The 13,815-nt window shown below is 39.1% G+C and overlaps 2 protein-coding genes across 2 annotated transcripts in view; both read right to left on the reverse strand.

Moving 5' to 3' along the window:
• Window positions 1–4,754, reverse strand: part of cog5 (component of oligomeric golgi complex 5) — a 60,145-nt gene extending 55,391 nt beyond the window's left edge. The window contains exons 1-4 of the mRNA XM_073480521.1: window positions 4,686–4,754; window positions 4,047–4,186; window positions 2,892–2,949; window positions 2,082–2,136 (exon numbers count right to left, since the gene is read on the reverse strand). Coding sequence (XP_073336622.1) covers window positions 2,082–2,136; window positions 2,892–2,949; window positions 4,047–4,186; window positions 4,686–4,731 — 299 coding nt within the window. The 5' untranslated portion in view covers window positions 4,732–4,754. The remainder of the gene's footprint in view (window positions 1–2,081; window positions 2,137–2,891; window positions 2,950–4,046; window positions 4,187–4,685) is intronic.
• Window positions 4,755–5,082: 328 nt separating this feature from the next.
• LOC141008394 (E3 ubiquitin-protein ligase TRIM21-like) lies at window positions 5,083–10,148 on the reverse strand. Its single transcript, XM_073480732.1, has 2 exons — window positions 10,085–10,148; window positions 5,083–7,964 (listed from the first exon to the last, which is right to left on the reverse strand). The coding sequence occupies exon 2, from the start codon at window positions 7,960–7,962 to the stop codon at window positions 6,322–6,324; it is 1,641 nt and encodes a 546-aa protein (XP_073336833.1). The 5' UTR covers window positions 7,963–7,964; window positions 10,085–10,148; the 3' UTR covers window positions 5,083–6,321.
• Window positions 10,149–13,815: the final 3,667 nt, after the last annotated feature.

A 13,815-nucleotide genomic window follows, 5' to 3' on the forward strand; every position in this document is an offset into this window, starting at 1 on the left:
TGTTCATCAAGCTCTGATGTGTGATTAAAGTGTTCCCTTAATTTCTTTGAGCAGTGTATTTGTATGGCAGCACAAATAAGGCACAGATCTGTTTTTGTGAAAAACAAACATTCAAAGGATCTTAAAACAAGTGATCAAAAATCATCGAGGTCCCTCTGCACAAATAACGGTAACCTCATCTCCCTGTCTTTCTTTAGTTTGAAAATCGTAGCATTTACACACATCTGATTTAACTTGTTTTTTGGGGGGGTATAATGTGTAAGCCGAGCCTTGAGCCATGGTGACAGGCTGAGGCAATTCAAAAATAAAATCAGGAAACCAATCTCTGCCCATCAGTGGACTACACAGCTTTTTCAAGTCACTCACGTGAGAATATAACCTCCATATAGAAATTCACCACGATCAACTTATTGTAAGTGTTTTTGATCTTGATCTACCATGATATATGAGATATAAAGTGATATTTTATCATCCCATCCCTAGTGTCTCTGTCTAATCACTTTTTAGTTGGAGGACATTCTGAGACGTCCTCTTGATGTCATCAAGGTAGTTTTGGAGCAATTACATTTTTTGTTTTTAAAAAGGTCACAGCTTCAGTAAATTGGTGCTTCATCTGCAGAAAAAAGAAAACTGATGTTCTGTCCACATGTGAGGAGACCTTAAGAAAAAATGTAAGTGAAAAAGCAAAGGATTGGACCTCAAGACAGAGCCACCAACACCTGATAACAATAAGTCATTAATGACCTATGAAAAATCAAAAGATATTGGTTTTATTCATAATTACTTCAGTGCCACCGTCAGTGATTCTCTCTCTCTCTGTCTTGTTTGCTTGCTGGGGGCTGTGTTCTTTGATTTTGTGCCTAGCAAACGTGAGAGTGAAAAGCTATTTATAACGTTTAATAAACACCAACGGGAAACAGTCTTTATCAACTGCAGAAAAGATAACCCCATCACACGTGCTCATGTGTTCATGTGCACATGCATGAAATGAAACTTGGGCTTTCCAGCAGCAGAGATGAGACAGTCCGGACAATAACTGGACGTGATGGCACTCCTCATAGGCGCACATAATATTAAAACAATACAATGATCATCTAGTCTCTCAGTCAAGGGCGACTGTGGCTCAGGGGTAGAGCCAGCGTCTTGTTATCAGACGTTCGCTGGTTCAATTCCCATGGTCATCATGTCAAAGTGTCCTTGGGCAAGATACTGAACCCCAAACTGCTCCTGATGTGATGGTCGGCACCTTGCATGGCAGCCACCGCCATCAGTATGTATGAATTAGTTGCTTTGGACAAAAGCGTCTGCTAAATGTAACGTAAAATGTCAAGGTTCAGTTACAACTAAATTAGCTTGAGGCCATGTCAGAGGTTCAATATTTTCCTGACAGAATAGCCTATTGCTTGAATAATGTCGATCTTCTTTTATTTTATTTTTCACATATGGTTAAACAAAATGCTACCAGTTAAAACAAGAAAATGGCTGCTACAAAAATTGGAGTGGCTGGTTTTGGTTTTGGAATCCATCAGCCACAGTGGCGGGTGGTGCTGATATTGTCATAGATTTTCCTTCATGATGAAGCCATTAAAACTGTGTCCTTAATGTTGAATCACTTTGGCTTGGCTCCACTGTGTACATTGTGATCCTTCATTTTAATATAATCTCATTTTGTCTTCACATCTAATGTTGTTCAATAATTGTGCCAAAATTGAGTTCCACAAAGTTGTCTTAACATCAGGGGAAATTAAAAACCTGTGACTTGTTTACAGTGAGACTTAAATTAGACACTTCAGAGGCCTCAGTTTCTACTAGTTTCTACTAGAAATCCCAAAGAAGTCACTGGTTAAATACTGCTAATAAACACAAACATTTCAACTAGGATTGCTGCTTATCTAGTCACATGTATTTAATTATGCTGAGAAAAATGTTTCTTAAAATGTTTGAGTTTTCATGGACTTAATTCACCTTTTTATAACAGTGGTTGTAAACAGGTGAATGTGAAGCAGCAGGCACTGAAGCCAATCATGATACACATCGAAGATTAATACATCAAACATAAAGCAACAGCAAAACATATTTACCTGTCAACAGCTGCCTGCAGAGCACTGATCCTCGTCTGCATCATCTGAAGGACTCCTGAAAACAACAACAACATCTTTTCCTTTCACTACATTTTGACCCTGGTATGAAGAGCTACTTTAATAGCAGACTTCATGTGAGGGATGTTGGCTCTCTCTGGTGGTAAAATCCGAGAAGTACAGCCATCGTAGAGGCAGAGTTTTAATAACAGCTCACTGCTCCTGCTTGACAATACTATTCAGGCCGATTTAAAAAGCCTCTCCATGTGCATTCAAATGCTGCTGGGAGAGCCTGAGATTTTAGATTTTTTTTCTACAGTTGGTTTCTCAACATCATTATACTGATGATGTGAATGTTCTCATAAAATCAAACCTCTAGGACAAACAGATGTCACTGACAATTAATTACTTTAAACAGGCTATAAAACACAATATTGTAATCTGTTCAAATCAATCTGTTTTCATGACCATTATACAACCATAAAATAACAGAATTACAATCAAGCATGCTTCTCAGTGTAATACAGTAATAGGTTTATTTTCATAATCCAATAACTGAAGCCACTGGCTGCTTGGAAAGTATAAATAGCACTGCTACCAAATCTCCCATTTGGGTTTTATTGCATCCCTGAGTGTTCCAACAAGGAGAGTTTTCAATATGGTCACTGCTCACACTTGTGCTCAAATTATTTTACTTCAGCTACTTATCTCGACCAAGCTACTGCTACAATTGATTTGGGTAGCACAATGAAATGAACTGAAACCAGTGGCAGTAAGGAAGCATATGGTAGCATGTGTAAATGTGGCTCTCACCTTCAAGAGACTCAATCCCAGTCGCTTGAGACAGTAGGTCTTCATGTCTGGCCACAACCTGGAAAGAGAAGTATAAATATATGTGGATGGGGCACCTATTACAGTGACCACTGTGTTCTCTGCAGAACCTGGTTTAAAGAAAGTTTCTGCTTCATTTCCACAATGAAATCAAATTAAGTGAACCCAAGTGCTGCCTGGAAGGCAGGCATATGTGGATGGAGTGAATGATGGAATGATGGCACACGTGCACATGGACAAGTTGCAGTCAGTTTATGTGATAAAGCAATAAGTCACTTCATGTCAGATTCTGTGAAACTGACACCACGATTCAGTGAACAAATACAAAATTCCTGCACTTTGCCTTCTACGGGGTATTCTGTGTTCTACAGGTAGACAGATATTAGGATGCATCATGAGATGATTGACTTGCAGTGTATGGTTTATTACAGAATCGCTGTATCGTGATACTATCATTATTATGGGTAACATGCTGTGAATCCTATCATCTGTGAGTTACTGTGTGATTCACACCACTATAAGCTGAGGAATTACACAAAATTATTTTTATTGCTTGCTCTTATTGCTTTACTTTATCTTCAAAATGTCAGAAAATAGTGAAAAATGCCCATCACATTTTCCAAAGCCCAAGCTGAAGTCTTCAAAAGTCTTTTTTTGTCTGACCAACAGTCCAAACCCCGAAAATATTCAGTTTACTATCACAAAAGACAGAGGAAACTAGAACATATTCACATTTGAGAAGCAGGAACCAGAAAATGTTGCCATTTTTCTCAAAAAAGTATTCAAAAAAAAGTGATTGATTAAAAATGTAGTTGTCTAATAGTTTTCTGTCAATCTATATATTGAATAATCAACTAAGTGTCTGAGTTCGACAACCGAATCAGACTCCTCTATGTGAGAGTCAAAAGCTTACACCAGTAAGCACCATCCTATACCAAGTCTGGTCTGGTGTTTAATGTAGAATTTCCCAGCTAAGGTTATTTGCAGCGCACTGATTTACCAGTAGATGACAAAATTATTGTGCACTGTAATATTAAGATCTGAGTCATCAACAAGCATTTCACAATCTTTACAGAAGTCGTCCCCTCAGCCTCTGCAGTGAGTCAGCGGCTGTGTTGAGGTGTGTTGTGTCTGTACCTGGCTGTGCAGCTCCTTGTCCAGCTGACTGATGCCCTGTGCCAGCTTGGCCAGCTGCTCAGCAATAACAGCATGATGGATAGCCTGAGCGGTGTACGTCTTCACATCGAAGTCCTCTGCCAGGAAATCAGCATAGCACTCTGCAAACACAGCAGCACATCCTCAAACTGTTCAGTATATTCACACTACAACACTATTCCTAAATATCAGGCTTTAATTGCACCTAAAACAGAGTTCTTTTCTAGCTCTTTGGTGGAGTCTTCAGTGTGCTTCTCTTGAGCTGAGCCAGAACTCTCTCAACAGACTGGATCAGAGCACTGAAGACCTGCACACTGTTTACGTCCTCCTCTCAGCTCCATCGCGTCACTTTCACCGGTGTAATTTACATGTGCTACCAATGCTTTCAAAAGTAGGCAGTACGAAGTGTATTTCCAGGTGAGTTTCACTTGTACGGAACAACAAACACGTCACAATTACAAAAATAAAGAAGTGTAATAGCTGCTTAATTCGTTTGCAGTAGCTAGCCGCGAGACGAATACGGAAATGTAACAAAGCTACTGATGTAATTCTTTGCAATTGTCGAAGAACACGTTAAAACACGGTCTGCATCACCACCGCCGTCCATACACTTGTATTTACCGTCTTTCAGAAGTGAATTCGTGGAAGCTTCTCTGCCGTCCTCCATGTTGACACTTCCGCATGTGACGTATAAACTGAGAGACGGGAGCTACACGTCGCGTGAGCCTTGAGGCTGCGCTCCACCCATTCACAAACACACCGCTTCATCCAGGACCTGTTCTCATGGCGTTTGCTTTGTTATAAACGTGGAAACATGAACAAGATTATATTATAATTTATACAATGCTATATTAACCTATTATATAATTGTTTAACTATAGCACAATTGTATTATTATATTATAAAAAATGATCACTATGTATTTTCGTTTATTTATTATTCAAAAATAAAAAAAAATAAAAAATGAAGTCAATGATTATCATTTATGTCACCCACTATTTGTGCTTTTATTTGATTTAATTGATGTGATGAATAACAGTAAAAAAAGTAAAGAAAAAAGTACATGTAAAACTCAATAAAAGACATGCAGGCAAATTTGTGAATGAAGCAAAACAATACACAACACAACATTAACATCACAATACCTACATGAGTAAAAAAAAATTCTAGCCATACATAACAATATAAGAACATTACACTTCACTGGCACACAAAATGACAACATACACAGTACCATCATAAAAGAAAGGCCCTTTCATGTCACAACACATCCCATGGTGGACATTTTGACTTGATTAACATAAATGAAACTAAGGATATTCATAATGTGTACATGTGCCCCGGTATTGTGCGTACTGGTTTGCCTGTTTTGTGTCACAGCCCTGTGTGTTTCCTGTAGTACCCTAATCTACACTTGGAGTCGATGCTTGGGTTAGGTTATATTTAGGCGAAGCAGGGATAACTGTTAGTGGTAAGGTATAAGGTAATGCTAGTTTAATGTATAAATGTGCAACTTGCATGAGTCTGCAAATCTGACAGTCTTTAAAATCAGTCTACCACATCTTTGTGAGAGCTCTGTGACCCTACTAATACAGAAAGCAAATTAAACAATAGAAAAAACAAATATTTTGAAATGTTGAACAAATGGATAAACAAAAAAAATGTACATAAGACATTCAGTATACAGACAAATATATTAGTTTTCTCTCAGTATTCAGGACCTGAGTGCTAACCGGGGCTACCACATTGTTTAATCATCAACCAGAGTGCCAATGTTAGTGTAATTTCCAGTTTAGCGGTTTGCAATAGGGCATTTAACCAGTCTTGAATGGATTAAGTAGTACTACCCACCCATTTACTGAAAACCAACTTTTCTTTTTGGCAACAGCAAAAGCTATTGCCAACCACTTATCATATTGTTACAAGGAAGTCTAGACAGGAACCCTTACATCGTACCAAATTTTGCCATGTTTTTACACTGATTCCCTGGAAAACATTCACCCAAAACCTTTGAAGGAACAAATTCCCTTAAGAAATGAAGCAGTGACCCTTAAACTGACCTGGACTATTTTTTTTGGGAGTCCACCGACAATGACAATGGTCCTACTTTTGGTTTGCAGTGCAAAAATGAATAAACAACCACAGCTAACCTGCACAATCAATTAAGGAACAATGTTTCCCCTGCTTTTTGGATCATAGTTTCACTGCCAGTAAGATCAGACAGTATTTGCAGAGGAAATTAAGTGATAGGGTAAATCTAATTTGTGTGGCTGAGAGGGAGAAGAATCAGGGGGCTAACATTTATGCCACCATTAATACCACAGGGACTGAAGTATGGGTAGAGTTTCTCAGTGAATATGCAGCCAGTAAAGGAGTAGATGAGAGCTGCTGCATCTACATCATAAAAGGAGATCAGACCCTCCTCATAATCCACAAACACCCCCACCTTCTCAGGCTTAGACTTCAGAGAGAGAAGGACACCAGGACCAGCAAGAGCTTTGTACTCCCATCCATTTCTCAGCCAAATAGTCCAGAAGCCATTTTTAGGGGACAACCTGATTTTTCCCCTCCTGATGACAGATTCCTTGGCCACTCCTAAATCCCAGTCAGTCTTACCTCTAACCTGAACTTCGTAGTAAAATCTGCCTGAAGAGAAGCTCTGCTTTCCTAAAACACCATTACAAGTGGAAAATCTTGTTAGGTTGTCGGGGACATTATTTTGCATCTCATCACTCTTTACTTGTTTGCCATCATCAGACAGGATAAGATAAGGACTTGCAGTGTCAGGATCAAGAGTGACATCCACTACATACTGCTGGACCCTCTTCAGCTGAACATCAGCACACAGCTTCTCCATCTTTTTACTGAGTGTCTCCTCCAGCTGAGCCACAGATCTCCTCACAATCCCCTCATATGATGAGTGAACTCTGACCTCTGTCCAGTACTTGGTGGGTGGAGCAGGGTTCAGGGATGGGAAGCTTTGGAGGAGCTGGAGGTGGTCTTCAGTGCACGATAGCTGCTCCAGCTCAGCACTTCTCTTCATCAGCGCAGAGATATCTTCTTCCAGCTCTTTGATGAAGCCTTCAGCCTGTTTCTCTGTTGTTTTCTGCTTCTCTTCAATCATGTCCATGAGCTGAGCCAGACCTCTCTCAACAGACTGGATCAGAGCAGTGAAGATCTGCACACTGTCTGCTGTCTCTCTGTCTGCGTCTTCCTTGCTGAGCTTTACTGATTGTTTGATCTGCTGAATCTTCAGTCTTCTCTCCTGGACCATCTGGTCAATTTCAGCCTTTAAGTTCCCCAGTTTAGCTTTCTTTGCATCATATTCTTCTGTCATGGGGATAAAGACATGTGACTTGTGATCTGACTCGGTGCAGAACTGACACACACACATCTGATCCGTCTTGCAGAACATCTCCAGAGGTCTATCATGCCTCTTACACAGTCTGTCTTCCAGGTTCTCCACAGGATCAATCAGCTCATGTCTTTTCAGGCCTGGGATTCTGTAATGTGGCTCCAGGTGAGTGTCACAGTAGGAGGCCAGACAAACCAGGCAGGATTTCAGTGCCTTCAGTTTGGTTCCAGTGCAGACATCACACAGGACTTCTCCTGAACTGGTTCTTTTTTGGACTGAGCAGCTTCTGGTTTTCTTTACAGTTGACTGTCTGAACAGATCAGCCATCTCTGATATGAATGGATTGACCCGCAGCTCAGGCCTTCTGTCAAAGACATCTTTACACATGGGACACTGACTCTGGACATTAACAGTCCAGTGTTGTGTGATGCAGCTCTTACAGAAGTTGTGTCCACATGGTATGGTGACAGGATGGTTGAACACATCCAGACAGATGGAACACAGAAACTGCTCTTCAGAGAGGACGCTACAGCCAGCATACATGTCTAGAAAACAAGACCAAAAGGGGAAAAAATCAAACTTCATCATCTCACTTCCCCCCATACTTCTCATTATTAGCCAAGGCTTCCAAAAACTATCCTTTATTCGATCACCTCAAAAAGTCCTTGTACACTGTTCCAAATCAAGCTGCACAATTTATTTAAGTTTAATTGAAATGTATTAGGAAAAATTGTATGCCAGCTCTGCTCTACAGTTTGTTTCTTATTCAATTCCTCGACAAAGTATCAGAAAAGGATAATAACTGTGTCTTTTCATGCTGAAGTCGGTAATAAAATAAAATACAAAACTAAAAAAGAAGTCTAACTTCTGCTTTGGAGATTTTCAGTTTTGTAGATTTCTGAATTTTCGTGACTGCTGCATGCACCTCACAGAGCACACACAGCAGTGGAATACTATCAGACCTTTTAATGATTTGTGAGGAGATTTAGTGTTTATGACCGATATTATCTTTTACTATCCTATCACCAGTGTTCATAGATGACCTGTAGTCCGCATGGTAATTAGTATATTAGGTATATATATCCTGAGGCTAGGCATTGTTTGTTGCTGTGTTGTAAAAATGTTACACATCACACATTATCACAATCTTTTCCTTCTATGTTGACTTTGCACAGGCTTGGGGAGTAATGGAATAAATGTAACAGGATTACATAATTAGGACGCAAATAAAGATAACAGTATTCCATTACTGTTACAGAAAAAAAGATGTGATTAGATTACAGATACATTCAGTAAACAAGGGGATCACTAACAGGATTACAATGTTTTACTTTAATATTGTGATACTTGGATGACATCACTGACTACATTTATTAACAGATAATTAGTAATTGTATCAGAAGACATTTTTAAAGTAAGGCCCCCCAACCCTGCTTTTGCATGTCTGTTTGCAAAGAAGTGACATTTAGTTTTGTATTCACTAACTCACAATATCTGATTATTCCCCAAAGATTTCCTTCCTTAAATAATCCCTTTACAAACAACTAGTCGTTGTCTAATTTACATAATCCCTTCTAGCGTGGATGTGTATGTGATCATGATGCTGCATATTTTACCCCCTCTCCCACTAGTGATTGACTGCGGTCAAGCCCGCCTCCACTCCGAAAACCCGGTCAAACTAGCCCCGGGTTATTTTGTGGTGCCCGTATATAGTAGATATTACGGTAATGCAGTGTAAGAACAGAATTCAAAATAAAAGCACCTTCTATTATCCTTCTAATATCAATCTGAATTAAGAGAAAAATATAAGAAATAAAGTCATATTAGTCTGTGGAAACAGGTAGTTTTCCTTTAATGTAAATCTGAATTTGAGGGAAATATTGAGAATATTTGACTATTAAGTGGGCTTTAATTTTGAAATTCCTCATTAGAAGCTCCTGATATTATGTTTAATTTTACGTTTAACTACTTATTCAGACAGATGTAATGCCACGGCCTCCATCTTCTAAGGCTTCAATATGATCAGAATTAGGCTGGTAAAATTAATTAAGGAAATAATCAATCGATGAATTCCTTAAATGCTCAATTAATTAATTAATTAATTAATTAATCAATCGCTCAATTAATTAACAGACTGGCTGACTGAATTAATGTGAAACTGCCAATTGCTTTCATAGGTCGGTGCTTTTATTTTGAATTCTGTTCTTGGACTGCATTACCGTAATATGTAGTATATATAGGCACCACAAAATATTTGCGGGCTAGTTTGAGCGGGAGTGGAGGCGGGCTTGACCGCGGGATTACCAGTACTGGTGCTTTTGGGGCATAGTTCTTCTGCCTCTGGTCATAAACCCTTCATCTCCGCACAAAAGTCTCGAAAACACAAGACAGAAAAAGATTTTTCAAGTTTTGGATTTACATCTATTTCATTGATTCCCCATTCAAAACGAAATCAGTCCTTCCCTCTGAAAGAAGTGGAGAAGTGATTAGAAGTAAATAACTGAATGATCGGATGACACAAAAACTTTCTGTCAAAGCACTCACTCTGAAATAACAACTCTAAAGTGCCGATGTCCTGTGACTGTGACTGACAAAGTGAACTGTACTTAAGTGAAAGCAGTCCTCTGCTGCTGTCTGTTTAAACAGTATCATTCACTGTACTTACCAGTGAGTCTCTGGTGTATCCGCTACAGAAGAAGACGCAAGCTTGGACTCTTCTCGAGAGAAACAGACGTTACTTTCCTGCAGCAGTGACTTCCTTTCACTTTCATTTCTGGATAAAGCTGTAAATCTGTTATTCTAGTGTTGCTCCGCCTCCCACTGCACTCACGATACTTACATGTTGACTCATTTTCACAGTTATGTGAGCATACAGAACACAAAACATGTGGTGTACAAGCCAATGAGACAGGAGTTCACTTCCTCACTTGTTGCACCAAATGTTCTGAAATCAGAGATGCATTTGTTCACAGAGCCTGCATCATATGTCCAGAAATCCTCCACCACAAAGAGGAGGGTAAACTTCAGGCACCAGGAAGCACCAAAATAATCCACCAAGATGTGTCTCTGCCTGCCTCAGCCTGAGAGGAAACACCAGTCTGCTGTTCAATGGTCTGACCTAAAGAGACTGTATTGTTTTAAGTGCATCTATTTAGTTTTCATGTGTAAACGACCTGTTAATAATATGTCATCTTCTGCACTAATATGACAATACTAATAAAGCTTTTTTCTAACATAGTTAGTCCCGACTAAATACAGAGATAATAATTGTCTCATCACTGTGGGCACTAAACATGACATGAAGTTCTCCTCACAGTAACTATTACTGCTGTAATATACATCAGATATCAATCCAGCACCAAACTATAGTAACATGAACATGTCAACACATGAAATGATGCTGTTTCTATCACAAACAGGTTCAGTGACACTTGTGAGGTTCTGGAGGGAAACAGTCTGGGAGTCTCTGTCACTTGGTTTTGTGGCAGAGGTCGGGAACCAACGTCCAACGTTTTCTGATGGATTTATTACGTATAAATTGTATTTGTTTATTTGCTCAGTAAAACAAAGCAGCAGAAACACAGCAAGAACAAAAAGCAGACTGTGCAGGTGAGATTCAGAAAAGCCCTGGAAGCTTCAAACAGGAATCTGACCTCAAAAGTTCTGACATCCAAATACAAAAGTCCTATAATATACAAACATAAGCACAAGTTGACATTGGATCAGACAGCAAGCGTAAGGTAGCCCACAGGAAACAGCAACAACATCCAATAAAATAAAGATGAAGTCATAAATCCAAACAGAGGTTTGTGTGTGTTCTCACATGTTGTCTTCCTCTTTCACACACACCAACATCCTTGTTTCATGTGTTTCTAATGATGAAACAAACAGTTTGATCATGTTGGTTAACACATGTAATTATGTCCGTAGTGACGTCATAAACTGCACAACATCTGTTGATTTCTGTGTGATTATTATGAGAAGAAAACACATTTTAATGACAATCATTGTGTTTCTCTCAGTGTTTTGTGGCTGTTGAAGTCCAGCTGTATTTTGAGGATGTTTGTTGGATTTAAATCTCGTCCGTGAAACTAAACAGCTGTGAGAAAAGTCTTTCTCTGTCTGACCCGGTGGCTCCACTTGTTACAGACCAGTTCTAAAGTCCAACAGCAGGCGACGGACTGAAAAGCCAGAGACCAAATAGTACACATGGAACCAACAAGCTGCTGACTCGATGGCTCAGCAAGCTGAATAAGTTCTGTCAAGTTCTGAGGTTGTGGGTTTGAGCCTGGAGTCAGAACCAGTAAGAAAAGAAGGACAAGTATCTGATAACGGCGCTTCCACTGTTAAAGTTCTGAGTTCAAATCCTCGAGGTTTTTACACAATTATTTTGTCCTCAAAAGAAGTGAAATGCTCAAAGAAAGTGATTTCATCTAAGACTGATTCATGAGCTCAGGATGCTGAAGTGATGCTGTGAAGTCTGGAGGTTGTGGGTTCAATCCCTGGGTAGTTCAGCTGATTTTTAAACCTGATGTCCACAAAAATAAAAAAGGGACAAACTTATTCAGGCCCACATTTGTTTGTTAAGAATCAACAGGGGTAGAAATACCCACAATCCTTTGATGCAGTAAATGAAGAGCTGCCACAGAGTTAAAGTAGTCAGTACAACAGCACAACTTCAGCAAACCTGTTTCTTTAATACGTATGAATGTATTTATTTTGGATTGGATCAGCACACACATGAGATCAGATCAAATGAGATGATTGAAACATAACAGATGTGTCAGGAGAGGTGAAAACCACAGACCTCCCCTCCATTACACAAACACTCTTAAACTATTCATATTACATAATTTGGGAAAATGCAACAAACCACAAATAACAACAAAAACACACAATAAACAGAAAAACGAATGAATCAATAGACAAAATCCAATAAAAACATTACAGTTACATATTAATGTATGTAAATATGAATCATCAATGACGTCCATTTGACTGTTAATTGCATTATTAGTTGAAGCCCACTGGGGCTCTGTATGTGTTCTGTATGTGTAATAATAATAATAATAATAAACTTTATTCATACAGCAGTTTTCACAGTTAAAAAGGGCTTTATGAGGTTGAAACATGATTAAAACATGTCAGAGTTTAGGTCAATAACAGCAGACATGTATAAATAATACAATAAATAAAGAGCAATATGGATGATAATAAAACAGACGAGACATGTTGAAATAAAACAGCGTGGTGGCAGCATTAATAAAAGACTTCCTGCTTATTTAAAAGATGTCAGTGATTGTGCCGCCTCAGAACACCACTGAACATTTCCCTCATTTGACTCCAGGACTACAAACAGTGAAATATGTGTAGTGAAATGTAACAGACTGAGGTATACACAGACTGAACAGTGTGATATGAGCTCACTGGATACACAACAGCTGTGGTTTCTTTTCACCAGCAGAGGGCGTCAACATCCTCCAATTCCAGCAGAATAATGCTGAATAAAGAGCCAGAGAAAACTCAGAAAGTACTGAGAAATACTTCAAGCTGAGGCTTCACACAAATATATGATTTTTACGGTAATACACTTTATTTATACAGCAGCTTTAAACACACAGTTTACAAAGTGCTCTGACAATCAAGCAAAATCAAGAACATTACAGAATAAACACTGAACCGTCAAAGCAAACACAGTCAGTATGAGTCATCACAAGCAAACGGAATAAAAGAGATAAAACAGGAAACATCACAGAAAAACAAAGAAAGACAGAAAAAAATGATGAAAATAAAGTGATAAATAAAAGAATGAGAGCAATAAAGGATGATAAGAAGACAACATCACATCACAGGAAGTAAGACCAGATTAAAAGATTCGGAGCAGTGTTGGGACCCACAGATGAAGTCGTTCACTGTGGATTCCAAAATGGACTGCTATCCCTGCAAAGGAAAGAAGCGACCAGTTTCCTCCGTCATCTGTCTTTCATCAGACTTTGCACAACAAGAACAGCATTGTTAAACATTGGAATTACAACCTTCTCCTGCTTGGCTCATCAGCCAAGGAACCACCAGCACCTTTTCTTCAAAGACTGGTAACGTTGAACTGGGCCTAGATAGCATAGCATAGTACGGCTAAGCACAGGACTTTTAACTCTGGTTGATGTAATGCACATGTGTTCAATCTTTGTGTTTGATCACTGTTTGGTGTTATTGTGATCTCAGGTCAGGTTATTCGTAGTTTGCTTTGCTACACGGCTAATTTGAATTCATGTAGCTAACCATCTTCTCTAACGTAGCATCACGTCACACACACACACACACACACACACACACACACACACACACACACACACTCCTTCACCCTGGAGCATATCACACCCACATGTGCTATCAGTA

Source organism: Pagrus major, chromosome 14 (genome assembly GCF_040436345.1).
Source record: "Pagrus major chromosome 14, Pma_NU_1.0".
Taxonomy (NCBI): Eukaryota; Metazoa; Chordata; class Actinopteri; order Spariformes; family Sparidae; genus Pagrus; species Pagrus major.

What these genes read in the sequence shown, in the direction of transcription:
- LOC141008394 (XM_073480732.1), bottom strand. Translation starts at nt 7,962, where the DNA reads ATGTATGCTGGCTGTAGCGTCCTCTCTGAAGAGCAGTTTCTGTGTTCC.